The sequence below is a fragment of the Callospermophilus lateralis genome, unplaced genomic scaffold (assembly GCF_048772815.1).
Source record: "Callospermophilus lateralis isolate mCalLat2 unplaced genomic scaffold, mCalLat2.hap1 Scaffold_116, whole genome shotgun sequence".
Lineage (NCBI taxonomy): Eukaryota > Metazoa > Chordata > Mammalia > Rodentia > Sciuridae > Callospermophilus > Callospermophilus lateralis.
In genome coordinates, this window is record NW_027511893.1 from 1,481,077 (window position 1) to 1,502,691 (window position 21,615).

Below are 21,615 nucleotides of genomic sequence, written 5' to 3' on the forward strand. Positions count from 1 at the left end.
GTCAGGGTTTGCAGAGCCTAGGCCAGTATTTAGGAGTCATCAGGGGTGATGTCCAAAATCTAGCAACGTGTTTGTGAAGAAAAAGTAGGAACAGTTGAAGGATAACTTGGGGATTGAAAGGAAGGGATTCAAAGACATGGACGGATCATGGGTACACAGGGATGGCAAATAAATGGGAAGGCAAGACAGAGGATAACTACTAGAAAAAAATTCCACCTTCTACTTCAGTTGGGATGGGAGTAGGGAAAGCTGCAAGGAGAAAAGCTGAACAAGAAACAAAGGTCCGTTTCTGACGTGCTTTGCTTCCCTGCCTCTCTTTTTGTCCTAGTGTACCTGCACACATGATCTTCAACTTGCATCTTTGTCCCTGTGGCCACAGAGAATAGAGAGAAAGCAGCTTTGTGGCCTCTGCTGACCAACAAAGCTACCACTGCTAACTTAGAAGGGGGAAACGACAGTAAGGACAGTGGGACAGAAAAATGGCTCAGGGTTTCCCTGTGCATGTCTTTGTGTCTTATGAAAAGGCCCGGGATGGCTAATCCACCCCTCGGCCAGGAGTGCTAAAATAGCTGTTAAATCTAGAGCCAAGAATATTTCCAAAAATACATGCAGATTTCCTTGGCCTATATATGTTATGAATTTTCTACAAACATGACCAATCAGAAAAAAAAGAAGAAAGGGGGAGGGGAGTGTTTTCCATTAAAATAGAGCACCTGTACACTGCCCCTCCAAACATGTCCTCAAGGTATTGTCCACATGCACAGGCTTAAAGCTAAAAACCCTTGTTGTCTGTGTCAGAAGAATTAAAAGTCCTGGTGCAATGAGTGTTTGTTTTTGTTTGTTTGCATTTTGACTGTTTTTATTTTTATTTTTTGTTTTGATTTGTTTTTGTTTTTGTTTTTTTGTTTTTGTTTTTTTACTGGCGTCCTCCATTAAAACATTTACATAGGTAGGGATTTCTTTTGTGCTTTAATTCTCAGCAACTATGGAAATACTTCCTGGCAAAAATAGGAAACAGAACAACAGAGGAAAGAAAAGAAACATAAAGTTAGTTGTCATGAAGGATGATGCACTGGACAAGAGCGAAATTCTTTCCTGATCAGCAGGTCGCCTGTAGCCTTTGGGGTTTTTCCTTAAATTGCAAATTGTGCCCCAGCAGATCCCCGCTTTGGCATTGAAGGTGGAGTGGCATGTCTTGCTCTTTGCAATCGGAGAGATGAGTCACCAGGTTGAGTAGAAGGGGAGGGAGGGGAGGGTAAAGCTACTCTCCTACAAGAAAACGTGTAACACTTACTCATTTAATGACACTGGAAATGGAAAAGTGTCAGAGAATTTGCAATGTGGTGTGACATGTTCCTGGAGAAGGAGGAATTGCTACTTTAATAAAGTAAGCAGCCACTGTGCCATATACCCTGTGGAAATGATACTGAGAAGCAAATGACCCCAAAAATGCAGCATCTTAGATGCTTTGTAAGTAAACAGACAGGGTGGGGGGGTATGAATTTATTAGCATATGTCCCCCGTAAAAGAATATGCATGGTGAAAACCAGATACCAGATGTGGCTGCAGGTGTTATTACCACCTACAACAGGAGCCAGTCATTGTATTTGAATTCCCCCTGAATGTCTCCACAGACCTGTCCCATATCCATGTAAAAGAGAGGGTTCTGTTTCTGTTTACATGCTCATTTTTCCCCTAAAATAAAAGATTTAAAATCTTATGTAAAAGCCTTCTAGACAGTTTGGCGTTATGACATTAGAGTGAAGTGCAAACACTTATGTAATAATTTATTCTTCCAGGTCAGTAATGCAGGATCTAGATGTGAACATTTACAGCTTCAACTCCTGAGGCCAACAGACAAGAGGAACCCAGGAAAGAAATGGATCAGCAATGGTGGCTCCATGGATTTGTCTAACTTCCTGGAAACTTTCTTCTGCAATAAATAGTAGGACTCAGCAACTGAGCTTCAGACATGCAATACCTAGCTGCTTATCTCCCATGCTTACTTCACAGGTGGAGAGAGGTTACTGAAATGTGAAGTCCATTTTAAGGTATCTGATATGAGACAGTTGGGGAAAAAAAGGCATTTGTTGATCTTCTCTGTAATAATCTAATCCAGTAACTGGGCTCTCTTAGGATCCTCTCTCCCAAACTTTGTGTCTCTTGTCCTCAAGTTCTCAGGAACCAGTTTCTAGATAATTGCTACATTAAAAAATCTCTGGATGGTCACACTTCTCACTCTTATTATGTCCCTTCTTTGGTGGTGCTCTTTGCCCTCCACAGGGTTGTCTATAGTTGGGCTGCCATGTTTTGCTCTGGTCCACTACACCTCGACCCCAACCCCTTGCCAGCCCTCCAGTCCACCGTCCCCAACCTCTGAGACCTCTCCTTCTTATATATTGCTCATAAACATTTGAAGCCCAGTGTTTTAGGGAGGGTTTTTGCAAAGGGGGAATTAATTAATGAGAGAGGGGAAAAAACTAAATAGAAGCAAGAAAGAGGCATCTTAGCTGTTTCTCTCAGGGAGTGTTAGAACAGAAGGAAGTGGTTATGTGAAGCCAGAAAGCAGTTAGAGGGAGAGTCAGCCATTGGTTACAGAGGCTGAACAACTGATGACTACTGGGAATCATTTACCTACGAGCTGTGATTCCACCTTCTCATCTCTTAGCTGGCCAGGTCTTCTTAGTTCAGTCTGAGGGATATTGGGCCTGTTTTCAGTGTGACTGACTGGACTGATCATCTCTTGTTCTTTTTCATTATGCATCTGGGCATAAACATTAATCCCCAGGATCTTCCTAAAACATTAACAGAAACCATCACTGCTGTGCAAGGGAGAAGCACAACACTGCCATGTGTGCTTCGGAACCTGTCAGAAGAGGGAGGGGGAAGAGGTAGGGGAGACCTGGATGGAGGGACACGCACCTTTTAAACTTGTAGATGACGAACACGGCCAGCCCCACAAACACCACCGAGAGCAGCATCAACATGGCGGATCCACTGTGGGTTGGAGTAAGGTCCACCAGTGGGGCTGTGGGAGGAAACAAGGAATCGTCATAAGCAGAGACTCAGGCAGGTAAGACTCCATGAGAGACTCACACAGTTCACACACAGGCTTGGTGAGTGCCAGAAAACCACATGGGAGGAACATACAAAGTACAAATCATACAGCTGATACATGTATGCACCTGAGCCTGTCCTAGCCCCCAGATGCTCCAATTGGCCTGACCAAGTACTGGAGCAATGAAGAGCAAAGACCCTGGAGCCAGACTGTAAGGATTCCAGCCATGCTCCACGACCTGCTAGCTGTAGAATCTTGGGCAAGTTACTCCATCTTAATGTGTTTCTGTGGTTAGAGGAGATGAATGGTCTATTCCTCTGTGGTCACAAAGATTAAATGAGTTAATGTACCTTATTATTAAGAACTCGATAAGGTTTGCTTTTATTTCTACAGCTGCTACTATTATTATTAATTAATACATGTCCTCCTTGAGTTAATGTTGGGATAATATCCTGATAAACTCATGGATAATACCATTGAAAATACTCACAAGTCAAAATACATTTCATAACTTGAACCTACCAAACATCACAACTTAGCTCAGCCTACCTTAAACTTGCACAAAACACTTACATTAGCTTACGGTAGGGAAAAAAAATCATCTAACACAGATTCATCCCTGAGAGAAACAGCTAAGATGCCTCTTTCTTGCTTCTATTTAGTTTATTCCCCTTTTCCATTAATTAATTCCCCCTTTGCAAAAACCCTACCTAAAACACTGGGCTTCAAATGTTTATGAGCAATATACAAGAAGGAGAGGTCTCAGAGGCTGGGGATGGTGGACTGGAGGGCTGGCAAGAGTTTGGGGAATAAGGTGTAGTGGACCACATCAAAACATTCAACTATAGACCACCCTGTGGAGGGCAAGTCTGTGTTAGATGATTTTATATAACTTACTAAATACTGTACTGAAAGTTAAAAACTGAACACTTTTATGGGTAAAGCTCTTAAGCCCAACCATTTTAAGTGAGGGACCATCCATATTTATAATAATATAATGCTAATTGTTATTAAATTTTCCCATATTCTATATGCAAGCTTTTCCCACTAAGCAAAGCAGATAACCAGTAAACCACCAATAGGAATATTTTTTTGTGAATTACCCAATCTCTTTTGCTCCTATTCTAGCAGTTGTAAGGACCAGAACTGGAAAGTGATGGTGCATGTTATATTTTTTGTGCACAACAAGGTGTGGATAGCTAAGTGAATATTTTTCAAGGGCAGTCACTCTGATGCTGGGGAAGGTGTGACATGCAGAGGGCTCCATGACTTCATGAAGTCCTGACAACAAGCCCCTGTCCTTCAAATGCAGTGATTTCTCCTCCCAAAAATATAGCTTCTGCGAACACTAGTCTTCTCAAGTTTTCCCTGAAAGGGCACGCACACATGCAGTGTTGGAAAGCATCTCTCCTGACCTCCAAATCTTCTTCCACCTCAGGGTGAAAACTGTTGTACTTGTAATGACTTTGTTTACAATTAATTTCTACCCTCTCAAGAACTGACATTCTGCAAATCTGGCACAGCTCCAGCCTGAGCAACAATCCACATGAACCTCGTGGAAGCCAGCATGTTGACCTTTACATTCCATCAATTTAAGCAGAATCTGATGCCCAGAAATGCAGGTGACCTTTAAGCACCATTTTCTGTGGCTTGTTTCTGTTGAGAGCCGAGAGGTCAACATTCTGGTCATCAAGGTAAAAACGTTCAAGAATAAGTGACTGCAATATTAATGGTCTCAGTAGAGACCCTCGGCTGCTTCTGTACTGTCTGGTTTTCATAAGATTACATCACTGTCACTCAGTGGCCACCACTAGAAAGTATAATTCATGTCACCACCCAGTTCAGTGTAAAATGAAAGCCAAGCCTTCTTCTTTCTCTTAGTGAGTTTAGTAGAATTGGCTCACTGAATATAAGGAAGCTCCCTGCTCTTTTCTCTTCCTCTAAGTCAAGCAGCACTTAATTAAGCTGTGAAATAGCTGTGTTGGCGTGTGTGAGAAGATGGGTGCAGCCCTATTCATGTGGAACACCCAAGGAAAATTTGCTTTCCATATGAAATAAGAAAATAAAGCCTCAGTGCCATCAGCCAAGTCCAGGAACACTTCAGAATTAGCACTACGGTTGATGGGGTATCATCAGGCAGGAGAATACCTTCCATTTATCATGGACAAAATCTCCATAGATTTTCACAAATGAAATGGGGACAATGATCCTTATTGTGTAGATAAGAACAGAGAAGTTCTCCTTGGTTCCTGTCACTCCAAAGACTTGGAACTAATAAACAGAAGCACACATACTTGAATCCAAGTCATCACAGATACACATACACACACATGCTATATACTCAGGCTGCTGGGAGATAATTAGAAATTTAAAAAGATATTCATGAATATGGGCATTGGGACTAAAACTATATAGTACAGGAAGAAATAACAAGTGACAGGCTAAAATTTTGTTTTAAAAGGAACAGTTAGAATCCTATATCATACACTTTTAAGCGTAGATGGCATGTATACATATGCATTAATGTTTGTGGGTGTGTGCATGTGTGTGTGTGTGTGTGTGGCTGTGTGTATGTAGAGAGAGAGAATAGAGAAATTAATCCTAATGTACTCATTATTTAAGTCTCAGCAGCCATCAACTGACAGCCAATCTTATTTTCTCTTCACCACCATCTAATCTCCACAGTCTCAACCACTGGATTATTTTGAAGCAGCTTCTATCATACAGTTTCATCATGTGCAAATCTAAAAGATAAAATCTCTCTCCTCTCTCTTCATTATCAGGAAACCATCATCATATTGAAAACTAGATATTTGCAAGGTAATCTTCTAAGGCAAACCCTTCATCTGTCAAATAATAAATGGAGGTCTAGAGGTGGTTAGAGTCAAGAGTATTTAAACTTCCTACCCTGGAAGTGAGCTCTGTCAGCATAGCTTCTTGGTGCCACCAAGAAGAAGACACAGTTTACTTGAAGGGGTGGCATCTAAAATAAATGAAAAACTTAGAGGAAATTCCTTGGCTAGGTCCTCACTAACACATATGAAAGCAAACTTACATATGCACTAATGCACATGCACGCGCGAGCACACACACACACTAGAACTTTACCACCCATCTTTGCCTTCCTCCTCCCATCTCTCTTCCCATCACAAGGTTAAATCTTTTAATCCTAAACCATTCACACTCAAATTGTGGTTCTTAAGGAAACAGTGTTAACACTGTTAGCAATTAGCACATTTGTGTGGGAAAAGCAGCTTTTGACCCCCCTCCCAATTTCCAAAACTCATGCTATCCCCTCTCTCTCTCCTCACTTAGTCAATTCTCAGAGGCAGCAAGTGGGACACAGCAGACAGCAGTGGAGAGGGATTGAGTGCCACTGTCCTCTGTGTTCCGTGGGTGGCTTCTGCTTGTTGATGTGTGCCTGGATATAAACGGTTTTTTACTGCTCCACACAACAGCGGCTGCATATCTTAGTTTGTCCAATACTTAGGTGCGTTTCTGTGTGTTTTGCTGAGGAATGGAAAGTGGTGATAAATGGGCTTTGGCTTGTTGTGTGGAATTAGCATAAATTAATCCCTCTTCAATTGCAGCCTAAACAAAGTAGATGTGCAGGAGGAAAAGTGCTGAGCAGTTTATTTTCCCCCATTATAAGTGCACAGAGCAAAACACAGATACAAGCACTGCTCCAAGTGACTCAACATTTCTAAGCCCCAAAGCTGGCACACACCATTTGAAAAATCCTATGAGGATCTTAGCAATGCTTTGAATGATCATATTCTATTTATAAGGATCTGAGCTGATTATCCTAATAGGGATGCTCACATTAATAAACACATCTTCTTGTAAAAAATGATTGACATATATAGTCACAGTTGCACATCTGAGAATAAATTTGAAACTCCCTGTTTGGGGTTAAGTAACTGATAGAGTCCCATTTGGGAATCAGATCCTGGTTTTGCTACTTCAGGCTAAGGGACTTAAAATTACACTCAGTTTCCTCATTTGCAGAATAGAGATAAAAATCATGTTTGGTGTAGTAAGTTGTAAGAATAAAATGAGATGGGATTTACAAAGCACTGTTACAGCTTCTGGCACACAGTACATGCCTAATATTTTTACCCTGTCATTATTACTGTCATGCGTCTGAAAGCGTATTCTGTAGAAAAATAGTGCTAGAGAGTTCCATGGTGAACTAGTTTTGGAAAATGGCAAACCTCCTTCTGAAGATTTATGATGCACATTAGGACATCAGAGGTCTGCATGCCTGCAGGAAAGGAACTCCTTTACCTTTCCTATAGTTTTCCACCAATTCATCAGACCAGATTCCCACAAAGCGCTTGCCTCACCCTGAGAACCACTGTCCCTTGTACTGCAGCTTTGCCCCTTTTCTTACTTGATTTTCAAGTTCTGAAATCAAGGACATGGTAGCATAACCCAGTGAATCCAGGCAAAAATCCATGGTGGCTACCTTGCGTTCCCTCTTCTTCTATTAAAGGCATCATCTTGGAGAACTTCTACCTGCACTATGATTCTGAAACTCTCAGCTACTACTATATATTTCTAACCCAAGAACTGGTGCTGTCAAGAAGTTACAGAAGCATATTAGTTCACCTTACCTTGGTTTTCTTTTACCCTCTCCCACCTCCCAAAGCACACCCAAGTCCAACTTGTAGAACGGCAATATGAAAATCCATGTGATCTGGAACTTTTGGGGGGAAATTAAGGTGGTGTTGTAATAGCACAGAGAAAGCTTTCCTAGAGTGTAAAATGGGCATAAAAACTCATGCTCACTTGGCCAATGAACTTTTCTCCAGTTCAAATTCAAGCCCAACTGTGATGGTCTTAATGACTGCTGTACCATATTGGGATAAAGCTGTGGGACCACTGGACAGAGTAGATGGGAATTGCCAGGGAAGTTGGCTAAGTAAGTAACTGGGAGTCTGGTAGACTGAGGCAGATCAGGTTCCTCTGAACTTTGCCAAAACCCAGTTCAGCATAAATGGTCATATTGTAGGAAAACAAAATTTAAGCTAACCAGTCACAAATTACCAACCAATCTTTAATCAAGGGCTTCTGACTGGAATAATCCAATAAGGCTACTCCTCCACTTCATCCAGTCACATTATTTTCTTTGTCTTGCTTCAACATTCTACCCATAAAGGCCATTCCCAAGTGCCCCTTGGGGGATCCCCAAACTGTTGTCTATCTAACTCTACCTCTTCAGTATTTGAAGAGTACTTCAGTGTCTTTTAATAGTTTCAATGATTTGTGAAATATTGTATGGAAATTAAACTGGGGATTAGTCTTCAGAAGTATCCTGTCAGAGAGAGCTGAGGTCACTTGACTGAGTAAAGACAATCATGAGTCATGAGAACCTCCAAGAACAAACCTCATCATAATGAATAGACAGGTCTTTGGTTTTTTTACGGTTGAAAGACAATGAGTAACCAGAAGGATGAAAGTTATATTCCACTTATGTGTGAAGTGTCAAAATGTATTCTACTGTCATGTATAATGAATTAGAACAAAAAAATAAAACACACACACACACACACACACACACAGGCACACGTGCATGTGCATATACACAAAGAGATTCAATGAGAAACCCTTGTTACTCTATAAATTGTTTTTCAAAATGTAGTTTATGAATTTCTTAATCAGAATTACCTGGACTGTGGGAAAGCAGATCCTTATGCTGCAATGGAGAAAAAAAATTTGAATGATAGGACTTGGATATGGTTTGAGTGTGTCCTACAGGGTTATAGTTGTTAAATTTAATCCCCATTGTGAGTTATTAAGGTGGTAGAAATTTAAAATGACTATGGTGGTTAGAGGTGGGGCTTTTCATTAGTGATCAGAAGTAGTTGATCACTATAATAAAGCTCCCATGAGTGAGTACTAATGGCTTTATAAGGAGAGAGGGGGACCAAAGAATACAGACATATACATATGCTCCATGTCCACTTCCATACTCTACCAGCAAGAAGGCTATAATCAGATGTGAGTCTTGAACCTGCAAAACTGTGAGCTTAATAAACTTCTTGACTTTATAAAGTCACCCAGTCTCAAGTATTTCATTACAGTTATGCAAAATTGACTAATATGATCTCTGAGACTAAGTCTCCAAAATATACTTACATATGGTGTGTGTATACACATATATGTGTGCGTGTTTGTGCATTTGCATATATATACATAAATGACTATTATGCACAATCAGTTGAGACTTATCACTCATAAAATTATCTAGCCCATATCTTTAGGGCATACCTGAGTTTCATATTTTCTAGGTCATGAAAACCAAACCAAACCAAACCAAAAGTATCTCTTTGTTGCTATTAGTAGCTGAATCTGACTATGGCTCTCAGAGTTTTCTAAAAATTACCTATAAACATTTCAAGTCTCCCCTTAGTGAATTGTCAGCCTCATGGGCACTGACTACATTGCTGGCTCAATTTTCTAACACTCTGTGTCCAGGCCTTGTACAATGAGTTTGAAGCTTCTCCCACCAAGAGGTAAAATCTGTTTCTTTCACCCCTTGAGTCTGGGATACCATGACAACATGCATTTGACAATGGAATGTAACAGCAGTGATGGTGTGCTCATCATGTTTTTGAAGACCTGTGTCCTTTTCTCTGTCCCTCTTGGAACACTGCCATGGTGCACAAACCCAGAACAGTCTCCTAAAGGATGAGAGGCCACGTGGAGGACAGTTTAGTCATCCCAACCAACGCCAATCTAGAGCAGTCACTATGCAGCTACCCTTTCCCACGTGGGACAGCCCAGCCAAGATCAAGGAGGTCATTAAATGGTCGCAGGAAGAACACAGACAAGACCAGAAGAATCGCCCAGCTGATCCACAGACTCAGAAGCAACAATAAAAGCTTATTTTTAAGATGCTGACCTTTTAGGTGGTTTGTTACAAAGCCACGCCTACTTCCTCTCCTTAAAATTCTCTTTCAACTAGTTAAAATCCAACTGGCAAGTCTCACCTCTGGGTTCCACATTATCCAATACTTGGTAAGAAATTGGTAAGGCAGGTTAAAAATAAACCCATCTTAAAGAGAACACTTTAAGAATAAAGGAGTATTAGAGCTTGTACTGACAAATAGGTATAATCCAGGACAGTCCGATCACTTTAGGTATAAGAAAGTTGGTTTGTATCTGAAGACTAGCTGGACCTAGGTTCTGGATTCTTCTCTTTATGTGTTTTCTCATTTTTTTTTCCCCCAGACCAGCGCTTCCTAGTTGCCTCCTCAGGGCTGGTCAACTCAGGCCAGTTATCCTGATCAGTTCTTTTATAAGCTCAGGTAATTGAAAAAAAAAAAAAAGACGATGATAACAAAAGAATCTATTAGAAGCTGAGGAATAGCTCTATTGCTTATCTTTGATAGATTTATGAAAACATCACATTCATTTCATCACGCTGGGATAAGGGATCTATTTAGATCTCTGAGCACCTTTGATTATTCATCTTAACACCATAATGATTTCATAATTGTCAAAAGCCACGTTTGCATATATCTGTGAAACAACTGAATTATTTGAAGAAGAAAAAAATTAATTTTAAGAAAAACAAAATGAAGAACAAATACTATCACTATTCAGTTACTCACAAGAGACCTTTAAATGATCACTGTGTAGATAATAAGGCAACCAGAGACTAAATAGAGAAATGTATTGGCTGTGGAAGTTTCACTAGTACTAATTCCATTCCTAAGTGGAAGATGTTATGGGAACAATTTATTTCACTTTACATTTCAGAACTCCACAACAACCATTTGACAGTAGCATCTGTAATGCTGTGACTTAGATGATGTTGTAGGGTTCAAAGCTTCTTGACAAATGCCAGTTCTACCCTCACACAGGAAGTGTCTTTCTCAATAGGAAGCCAGAGGGCAGAATTCATGAGTTGGACAACCTAGGTTGAAATTTGGTGCTGCTAATGCTCCACCCTAACTTATCACATGTCCAGTGGCATCAACTGAAGCCTGGAAATATTAATTCCCTAATATCTCTGTGATAATATCTTTTTATTATACCCACAAAAGAAATTAAACCAGTCAGCAAAACCATGGAAGCCAAGATGACACAAGATAACAGTTTTATATCAAAACCCACACATACCCTTGACAAAGGACAATTATCCTAAATGTAACTGCTTAAAAAAGGCAACTGATATGAAGCATGAGTGACATTACTGTGCAATTTTTAATATATATTTTATTTAACCTGAGATTTGAGGCTCTTCCTTTGAGAAATATTAACCTTTGTTTCTTTTTTTTTTTAATCACGTGTGTCCAAAATTCCAACAGAACAATGACCTGTCTGAAAAGCTAAGGGTAGGACAGCATCCTTATTTTGAAGTATGTGTAGGGATCCAGTGAGATGTGGATTTATCGTTCATTTTCTTCTCCTATTAGCATATGAATATTATCTAGATAATATCATTTGTTTAACTCTCATAAAACTCATGGCTATTCAATTATATCTGCCACTAAGATTCTCACTCATACTTTAATCATTTTTCAACAGCTTCATGGCCACAGCGCTTGGCTGGCCTTTGCCATTCCTCTAGATTATAGATAGAGCACATCCCAGATTTGGAGGCACAGTTCATTTTGCTCCCCGTCATCTACCTTTCTGCCAATTACATTGTCTCCAACTATGCCAGGAAATTCGATTTTAATGTATATTAATAATTTTCTCTCATAGTTAATATCGCAGGCCCTTCTTATTTCTCTGTTTGAGTGGATTACTAGTTATAAATCAGATTCATTGATGGAGATGGTGCCAACACCTTCCCTTGTTTTGAAGATGGATTTTCATTTGTGGAATGCTTTCCAACAGTGGTTGTTGAGGCTGGTGAAAGTGATGGCTATATAAGCATGATTTGGGAAACTTGCTAAAAAAATGCAGATTCCTGGATATCATCCCTTGGGAACTCCTGGGATGCTTCACTGAATGCAGTGAGGTCTGAAAATTCTCTTTTTTCAAAGTTTCATAAGTTTACTGAAATGTGCTTGGGTTTGAGAATAAATGATTTACAACAGATATCTCCTACCATAGGTTAGAAATAGATTTTCCAACAATAGAACTGGTTTTCACTCATTCTAATTGGGTAGAAGGAATGTGTCAGCCCTTTTCTTACTAGTCATTCTGCACAGGAGTATCACCACTCAGATTTTAGTTCATTTGCCCAATAAACAACTTTTGAGAAATGCCTATAATCCCTGAAAAGTTATTGTTTACAGTTTAGTGTGGATTAATCTAGTTAGACTTTTGCCTACTCAAATAAAATGTCAGTGTGACCCCTTTCTTGCTGTCTCTTTATTCTCATGCAGAACCATTATCTGTTCTATGGTAGAAGAATCAACACATTTTTATGCCACTTCCCAATGTCCCTGACCCTGACTAAATTTATTCATGAACATGACTGCCCACAAGAACAAAGATTGTGGTTTGATGGAGCTTGAAATATTTGTACCAGCAAATTAGGGCTTTAATTTACCACCTGTCAGCAGATTCCCCTCACCTGAGAATCTGGTAGGTGGTGGTAAATTTGAACTCAAAGTTGAATGTATTTTCAGGTCCTGATATTCTCACATGAGTTTTCAAGCTCTGATTTCCAGCTTCCTGATGGGGTGTTTCACTTATGTGCTTTATGACATCAAACCCAACATAAACCACCAAACTTATCTTTTTTGAAAACCAAGAAAGAGGCTTCTCCTGCTAGATCCTCATTGCCATCAAATAAATTATCATCTCTTGACATATGGGGTTGAAAACATCTATGTTATAAAGAGAAAGGATTGTGGACTATTACTCAAACATTATTTTTTTTAAAATTCTTTCTTGTACTTCTTTTTCTTTTCCCCACATTTATCATGTTTTACTATCTCCAACTTACACTAATGAGATTCCTCACTAGTACACATGGATGAGGGTCAATAAAGTTTATGATACACTGGCATATTTGTGTTCCTTGAATTTTTGCACCCTTCCCTTTGTCATAATTTACTTACAATAAACACACCAACTATGAATATTTGACAGCACATGTTTAGATGCCCTGAACCACATCAAACAGTGCATAATTGGATGCATAAACCAGTTGTTGCTGCAACTTTGTTCAAATAGCCTCTCAACCCGGCAGGCTTATTGCCTCTCCTTTGGGTGAACTTCCATTCAACCTAAAGTCTCATCCTTACCCAACCTTCTGCCACTAATATATTTTTTTATTCTTTGTAGTTACAATTAGTGAATGTTCATGTACTAGCACCTGTGCTTCAAGTCTAGCCAGTATAGAGTGAATGAGAGTCCTAATTCATTTCACGACCTCTGAGAAACCACAGGTTTAAAGTAATAATTGCAAAACTAGGGCTAGAGTCATGTGAGAAATAAGATGATACATCTCAAGTTACCAGAAGCAATGAAACAACTTTTGGGATTTTATGAATATTTTCTTAATGGATGGGATTTTTTCTTCCACAAGTACTTATAGAAACCAAATGGTTTGAATCAGAGTTTTCCAAAATCACTGGAAAACATTCCCCTTAAAATGACTTCACTGCACTTAAGATATATTATTCAAGTTGAGTTGCATGCCTGTGACCCCAGTGGCTCAGGAGTCTGAGACAGGAAGATTCTGAGTTCAATGTTGGCCTCAGCAATGTAGCAAGGTCCTAAGCAATTAATTGAGACCTTATCTCTAAATAAAATTTAAAAAAAGGGATGGGGATGTGGTTTGGTGGTTGAGTGCCCCTGAGATAAATCACCCGTACCAAAATAAATAAATAAATAAATAAATGCCATACGTTTTATATATGTGTGTATATATACACACATATATATATGTAATATATGTATATATACACATATGTGTAATTCGGAAGGGCAAGGAAAATGCATAAGTGAGAGAAAGAGGAAAGGCAAGGGAAATGTCACAAAAAATGTTGGTTTGGTAAGGTGAGGTTGGTTCCATAACAGGTATGTGACCTGGAGCCCCATCATGATGTAACATTGATTTCTGACATTGGAAACTCTCCTGTATGGGAGCAGAACATAGAATAAGGGTTAATAAGTTGTACTTGATTCACTCTCTTTCAGCAACAGCCTCTTGGTGGTCCTTCTTTGAGTCCTTCTCAGACCTCTTTTTCTAGGACACAAAAATCTAGAGAGCATGAATCTAATTTTCCTTCAACCTGCCCATTCCCAATGCTTGCCACATATAATTAATGCCATATGGAAAAAATGAGGTGGATTTCTCCTGGATGCTTATTGGATAAATATATGCAAGTCTCCACAAACCAGTTGTTTTATGACAGTGAATATGATTCCCAACTGAATAAGTTGGATCTAAAGACTAACTGAGAGAATGAGATTTTGACTACATTGCTAAAGTTATACATTCATCACACATCTAATTGCTACCAAAGTAATATGTACCTGCTATGTACAAGTTCTCTGCTAGGTACAATGATGAAGACAATATAAAGATACAATGAACCACACCCACAGGATTTAAATAAGAATGATGAAAATTATGGTAACAATTGTTCATGACCATTATCATCAGAAAGATATAGATTTAAAAGTACATGTGAGTTCAGACCAGGGGAAGATATTATTTAGGTAAAGCTCTCTGGAAAGTTTCTATGTGAATACTGACATTGAGCTGAGCCTTAAAATACAAATAGAATAAGGGAATGAAGAAAGATGAAGAAGTTGGAAAAAATATTCCAATCAGGAATAGCATAAGCAAAGATACACTTTGGTCAAAACACTGGTGCTTCCAGTCCAATTCCCACATGATGGTTTTTACTCCCTTTCCAACTCTCTGGATTATTCTTTAATGCCCCAGACTTTGTCTGCTAAACATGGTCACTGGCAGCCACAAAGTCAGAAATGCCTAAGGGAGCCACTGAGGTCATGTTCCTCAAACTTATTTATAACATGTTTCTCATCTCCTTCCTATTCTCATGCAATTTCAAATCTCTCCTGCAAAGAGAATTTCCTAAACATTTTCTGACATGTAGGAGGAAACCAGCAAAACCAATCTTGGATGATTCTCAGGTATCTGCAAATGCTTATCTTGTATTCTCATGAAAGAAAACAGGGAACGGAATTTAAAAACCAAAATAAGACTAGTGAATTCCCGAAAGGAGACGGTTCTTTTTCCCTTGGAGACAACCCAAATTATGAATTGCCGTTCTCACTGGCAACAGACTCTGGCTTGAACATTTTTAAAACACGACTGCTGAACATCTGCTGAGCAATTAATGGAATGCAGCAGCATGTTATAATGGTCCCTGGGAAGGTATTAGCGATCCTGCTTATGAGACATGAAATGTTGCAAACAGTGGTCCTTTTCTTAAAACAAAACAAAAAAACCATTTTCCCTCCCTACAAAGGAGATGAAATGGAAAAGAAGGTGAAGTGAAGTGAGAATTCTTCCTCACTCTTCCTCCTTTTCTTCAGACTTCCTCCTGCTTCTCTTCTAGGCACCCCAAAATGAATATGTTCATTTCAAATTAAAAGAAATTGTGGCAAAACGAGGTGCTGTGGTGCATGCCTGTAATCTCGGTGGCTTGGGAGGCTGAGTGAGACAGGAGGATTGTGAGTTCAAAGCCAGCCTCAGCAATGGTGAAGCACTAAGCAACTCAGTGAGACCCTGTCTCTAAATAAAATACAAAATAGGGCTGAGATGTGGCTCAGTGGCCTAGTGCCCCTGGCTTCAATCCCTGGTACCAAAGAAAAAGAAAACAAAGAAAGAGAGAAATTATGGAAATCATCTCATCCCACAAATCCTTCATTCAAAGTGTCAGTCTTTCCATGTGTGAAAGGAGAACTCTCTCTATTGTCTTTGGTAGATAGAGTCTAACACCTGTTAAAATATTTTTTGTATTGTTTTTCTAAATCAGATAACTAGTTCTAACTTAGAATCAATCTCAAACAAAAAGCTGAAACCTCTTAAATTTGGCTTCCTTGTTTCAATTGTTGAAAAGTGCTAATCTTGACACAAGTCTTGGCCAAACCAGTCTCAGTTAATTACCAAATTTTTAAATTCCTATTTTTGAACTTGGTCCCAGCTCTAACCCAATTCTTCTTGCATGAACATTTTTTCTAAAATAGCATTTAATATTTCAAATCCCCCCCAATAATCAGAGCAATATTTGGCACATAATAAAAAAAATATAAGTCAAATGAAAATCAAACAGAAATAATAAACTATGGGAGAGAACTATGAGAGAAAGAAGAATGATGAAATGTTGGCGTACCTCCAGAGTTGAAGAATTGGAAACATGAGGCTAGCTGTCTATCCAGCTTGACTTAGGATGCTCCCCCTTTCAGTAGATGATTCTGGTAAAAGGAGGGTTTTCTGATAAATCACACCAGTGCAGAGCACAACATACAGCCTGAGAATGTTATTCAGAAGCTTAGTATGCTATAAAGCAAATTTTAGACCACAAAGGATGGACTAGATAGTGATCCCCTAAAATGGAGTTCAGTATGGAATATCAGGTTCAGTTGCTCTTCAACCTCCAAATTCATAGGGAGTAAGTAGCTCCAGTGGCCACAGGAGAGGATAATGAGATCTAGTCTGCTTTCTGAACAGAATATAAAATTTAATTAAATAAGTTTCACACCTCTTTTCAAAGGTCTGGGCTTTCCCTTTGACAGGGTCACTAGCCAGAGTCCTGGGACACAGAAACTGACCTGCTGTTAGGTGAGCTGCATGGACCAGAACTTGGACCTCAGGCTTCAATTCAAAGTGCACTGAGTTTTGGTTGAGTTTATGGATCAGTACTTCTGATATCTGAAAGAAGAAGTGTTATAGTTAGTGCTACCAAAACTGTTATCACTGACCATGAATAAAAATGCTGAGAAATATTACTATTCTTATTGAGGTATCCCAACATTATATCTGTAAATTGTATAAGCAAGTTTTATATGATTTTGAGTTATATTCTGGAGTATGTAGATAGAACTATTTTTAAGAATGACCAGACTTTACATCCTGATTGCTAAAAAACAAGATATTAGCAAATAAGATCATTTCTACTTTTAAAACTTACCCTGTGTTACCTTAGAGAAGTCACTCTCAGTTTTCTCAGAAAGCATTTGTTATGCATAAGGACTTAAAGGAAGTAGATAAAAACTTCTTTTTTGTTATTATTATTTTTTAAGTTATGCTGGGGGTCAAACCTAATGTCTCACATGTGCTAGGCAAGCGCTCTACCACTAAGCCACAACCCCAATATACACATTCTGGTAAGATTCATGAGATTTCATTTGCCTTTCCTTTCCTCCCCCAAACCATACCCCATGGCTCTCCCAGACAAGGTACTTTGAGGGTACTACTGAATGGTACATAAAATTCTTATGAAATAATAAATTGTATAGTTGAAACAAAGTGTATTCACAAACACAAAATGTAACCAACAGGGGGAGTGATCTTATTTGTTCCTTGGGCTGGCACATGAACTGGACAGAAACGTAGAATTCTGGACCATGGAACCTGACCATGAACCTGACCATGGGGTGCAGAGCTTAGTTTTGGTAAATATTACAATGCAAGGTTTATAGATATGGTAAAATTGTATTCATTTGTTTAGAGTAGACTTTTACCCAGTTTTGCTTATACTTTTGAAGAATTTATGCAAAGCTATGAGAAATAATCATGCTCCTATTATTTTTATCTGGTATCCTTCTCTATTTTTAATAATCTGTTTTTATCATAAAGTTCATATTTTATTTGATACACTATTTAAATGTTAATAGATTTTTTCTGAGAATCATTATGCTGGTAAAATTCTTCATTTCCCCCTTTTTTTTCAATTTATCAAGCTTCATTTTCTCCACTGAGTTGCCAAAATGGCACTTTTGATCTCTTTAATAATTAAACAGGGCCTGATGGCTTAGTTTGGCAGCAGAGACCCTTAAAGAATGCCCTGGTTGGCAATAGAACTAAATTGCCCTAAAGATGAACTTCTTTGCTGAATAACAGGAGCCTGGGATAATTCTCCATGCACTATGGATGGACACCCGGGATCTTGAGTAATACCAGTACATCAAATGCTTTCATTTGGCAAACCACAGAGAAAAATTAGACTTTTAAAACTATGTTGAAAACAACTTTTTCCTCTCTATTAAGATACTCCTTTTCTTGAGTACTGACAATCTTCCAGAATGGTTCCAGTTTATAGGAGGAATGGATTTCTAATCAATTATCTATCAAATGGATTACCTATATGTCCTGTAAGGTCCTTTCCTACCTTATTCTTTTCTCTTTTTAAACATTATTGCGATATTATTATTATATTTTTATGTGGTGCTAGGGATCGAACTCAGTGCCTCATTTGAGCTATGCAAGCACTCTACCACTAAGCCGCAACCCCAGCCCTCCTATCTTATTCTTATCATTCAATTGATAGGGTCTTGATAGGAATCTGACAATGGTTCTTTAATAAAGGTTTTGTCTGTGAGATACAAACATGCACATATAATAATGTTTAATATACATACATATATGAACATATGTAATTACATAAAAATTATTTTAACTCAATATGAAAGACTTGTCATAAGCAAGTTAAAAGTTTACCTTTTATGTAGAAATTATCACAAACAAAAGAGAACAATGTACTTGTAATAGAAAGACTTTCCTCTTTTAACCAGGTGAAGCTATACTCATTTCTTATCCCTGTAAATGTTTTTCCTCAAGAGAGAAAAATAAATAAGCAAAGGATAAAATAGATTTTATCAGAACTGCATGCTTCTCATTTATAATCTTCAGGAAACTCCGTTCTGAAAATGATTAACTTCCTAGATGTGTTTGGTTCCTAGCATTGCTTCATTGGTTTTTTCTGTATCATTTACAAAACTAAGCAGGCTGTGCAAAAATCATCAGGTAGCAGAAAGTATATTTCATGTATTTAACTTGCATCAAAGGACATTCAATAAAGAACATATACTCTGTGGGAAAGAAATTGTGCATAAGAAACAAAACTAAGTGAAATTTACATTCCATACAAGAATAACCTCAATTAGAACCATGTACTTTTCAACTCAAATAAATTACTGTGAGACTGTTGACAGATTTTGACAACATTTTAAATATTTACTATGTTACTTGGAGAAATGCATATCTTGGATTGTTTGCATCAGATCATAAGCTGGTTGCATATATTTTTAAGAATATTATACATGCATTGAGCACTTTATTTTGATAAAATTGCTTCTTTCTGGCTGTTATTCCTAATACTACTTGTCTGGTGTCTATGTGGAGTGGAACACAGAGATTACTGGACAGACCTAAGTTTACCCAGTTCATATTTGAAGAATTGAGACTAGACTTCAGCTTTGTTTGACCCGTAATCTAGAGAATTTTCATTTAAAAAAAAAGTCTGTGAACAAGTTGACAAAGACAGCCAGAGATATGTAGAGAAAGTTCTGGCTAAGTGGGCTTAGGAGATAGAAAAAAAGAAAGGTTCCTGTTATTAATTTTACTGTCATCTCTGATTCATCCATGAAGCACACAAGTTAAAATACCATTCCCAAAGTCAGCTGACTAATATGGACCACAGGAATAGGCAATTTCTAATCTCAGGACTGTCACATTATTTTCACAAGTCTGCACCTTTTGTAATATTTGGGAGCATCTGGGCTTTGAGAAGAGTACAATAAATGCAATACACAGAGAGGCACAGCAAGACCTAAATGAGCAGATCAAAAACACTGGCCTGATAAAGATCCAAGTGAAACAATATGTGATATCTGGGAGACTGAACCTGCCAAAACAGGTAGAATTTACTTCTATTTCTTTTTCTGTCCTGTAAAGTTGTGTTCCTATAATGCACCGATAAAAATACATGGAAAACAAAACACAAATTCTTAGCAAGTACATCCCAATAATTAAAACCAAAACATGAGCTTGATTAAAGGTTTTGGTGTTCATAGCCTTAAAAATGCATTTTTTTAGCCAATTTCATTTATCCTCTGTACTGACATCTTCCTGATGCTGCTCTCCTACACAGTTCACCTCCTACTGTACTGTAGCTAAACAATCATGGTCAAAGAAACACAAATCATTCCCAGTGTCTACTTATTAGGTAGACTACGCACATTATTCAAAGGTAGCCCACACTTCAGTTAAATTACCACATTAGAGGACAGTGGAGATTCAATACAAATAGGATAAAAGCTAGGGGGACATGCTAGAGGAAAAATACCAACTTTCTTCTTGCCTTCTTCATAAAAGATGAAGATCAAGTACAGCAGTGGGAATCAACTAGGGTGGGCTGAAGGAAGCATGGTAACTTCTCGGAGGCTTGAAACAATAAAGGCATACTTCTTGCTGACACGTGGTAACCACTGCGGATAGATATTTCTTAATGATCACACAGGGAACCAGGCTAGTGGAGCAGCCATTTTAAACATTTCTATTTGCTATACCTCGGGAGGAGAAAACAGTTCTCAAGGCTTATGGGCACTTGAACTTGTCAGACTGGAAGTGACACGTATCACATATCACTTATTCATTAGCCTGAATAAGTACTGTGGCTCTGCCCAATCAGAAGAGATACACAGGTATGATCCTACACTGCAACACAGGCAGTGGGCTGGAAACATTTAGTCAACACCTGTGATGATTACTACACAAATCTAAACCACTTTTAATTAAATTCATTAGGGATAATCAGTCTCAGATTATCAGAACAAAAATGTCAATCATTGAAATATGAAAAAATAGAAGTTTAAGTACAATAGAGCAATTGGCACATTTATAGAACGTGTAGCACAAAGAAGTGGCATCAGGGGAAGATATAGGTTTAAAAATGGGTTTGGAAAATTTATCAATGATAAGGCTAACCTTGGCCAAAATATAACGATTAGCCATGATGTTGGTATGAGAAGCACAAATCCTAATGAACATAAAAAAGCACTGTGGCAAGATCATTGAGATGGAGCCTGGCCTGAGATGACCCCAGAGCTGACCCACTTGGTCAATCCTAATGCTGTCACATTTTAAGATACCTTCAAATAGCATTTGAGGAATCTTTCTCTTATATTCAATGGAGGAAGATTTTCCCCAACTTACATAACACAGTGTCAGGATTAAATCACAGGCAGGCAATGCAGCCAAAAGCTACCTAAGAGTTAACACAGTTCACACAATCCAATTCTTTCTTATCAGAAAAGATTCAGCTTGATGAAAATGCTGAAGGAGTTTTCTGGATGATGTACAAGAAGAAACAAATCAAACCCCTAATAATTCTTTCTGCATCACCAGTTTTAAACTTCTTCCCCCCAAAAGGTCCATTTCTTACCTACTCTACTTTTAGTTATAGTTTCCTATTTCAGTGACCTTCCTTGTGAACTCCAGAGTACCTTTGTAATCCAAATCTTTGCATTAAAATTCAGAACAAAGAAAGTAGACCAGGTGGATATAGAATACAACCTGGAAGTATTAACTACATTTCATTGTGAATCTTTAGTTTTCTAAAATGCTGCCAATAGTCTATTCTATGTTTATATCTGCCTCTGCTTTC

General features: G+C 38.4%; 1 protein-coding gene across 1 annotated transcript in view; it reads right to left on the reverse strand.

Moving 5' to 3' along the window:
- Positions 1–2,626: 2,626 nt before the first annotated feature.
- The window catches only part of LOC143387357 (VPS10 domain-containing receptor SorCS1-like), a 41,042-nt gene continuing 22,053 nt past the window's right edge, over positions 2,627–21,615 (reverse strand). The window contains exons 7-9 of the mRNA XM_076841839.2: positions 16,781–16,880; positions 2,923–3,028; positions 2,627–2,795 (exon numbers count right to left, since the gene is read on the reverse strand). Coding sequence (XP_076697954.2) covers positions 2,627–2,795; positions 2,923–3,028; positions 16,781–16,880 — 375 coding nt within the window. The remainder of the gene's footprint in view (positions 2,796–2,922; positions 3,029–16,780; positions 16,881–21,615) is intronic.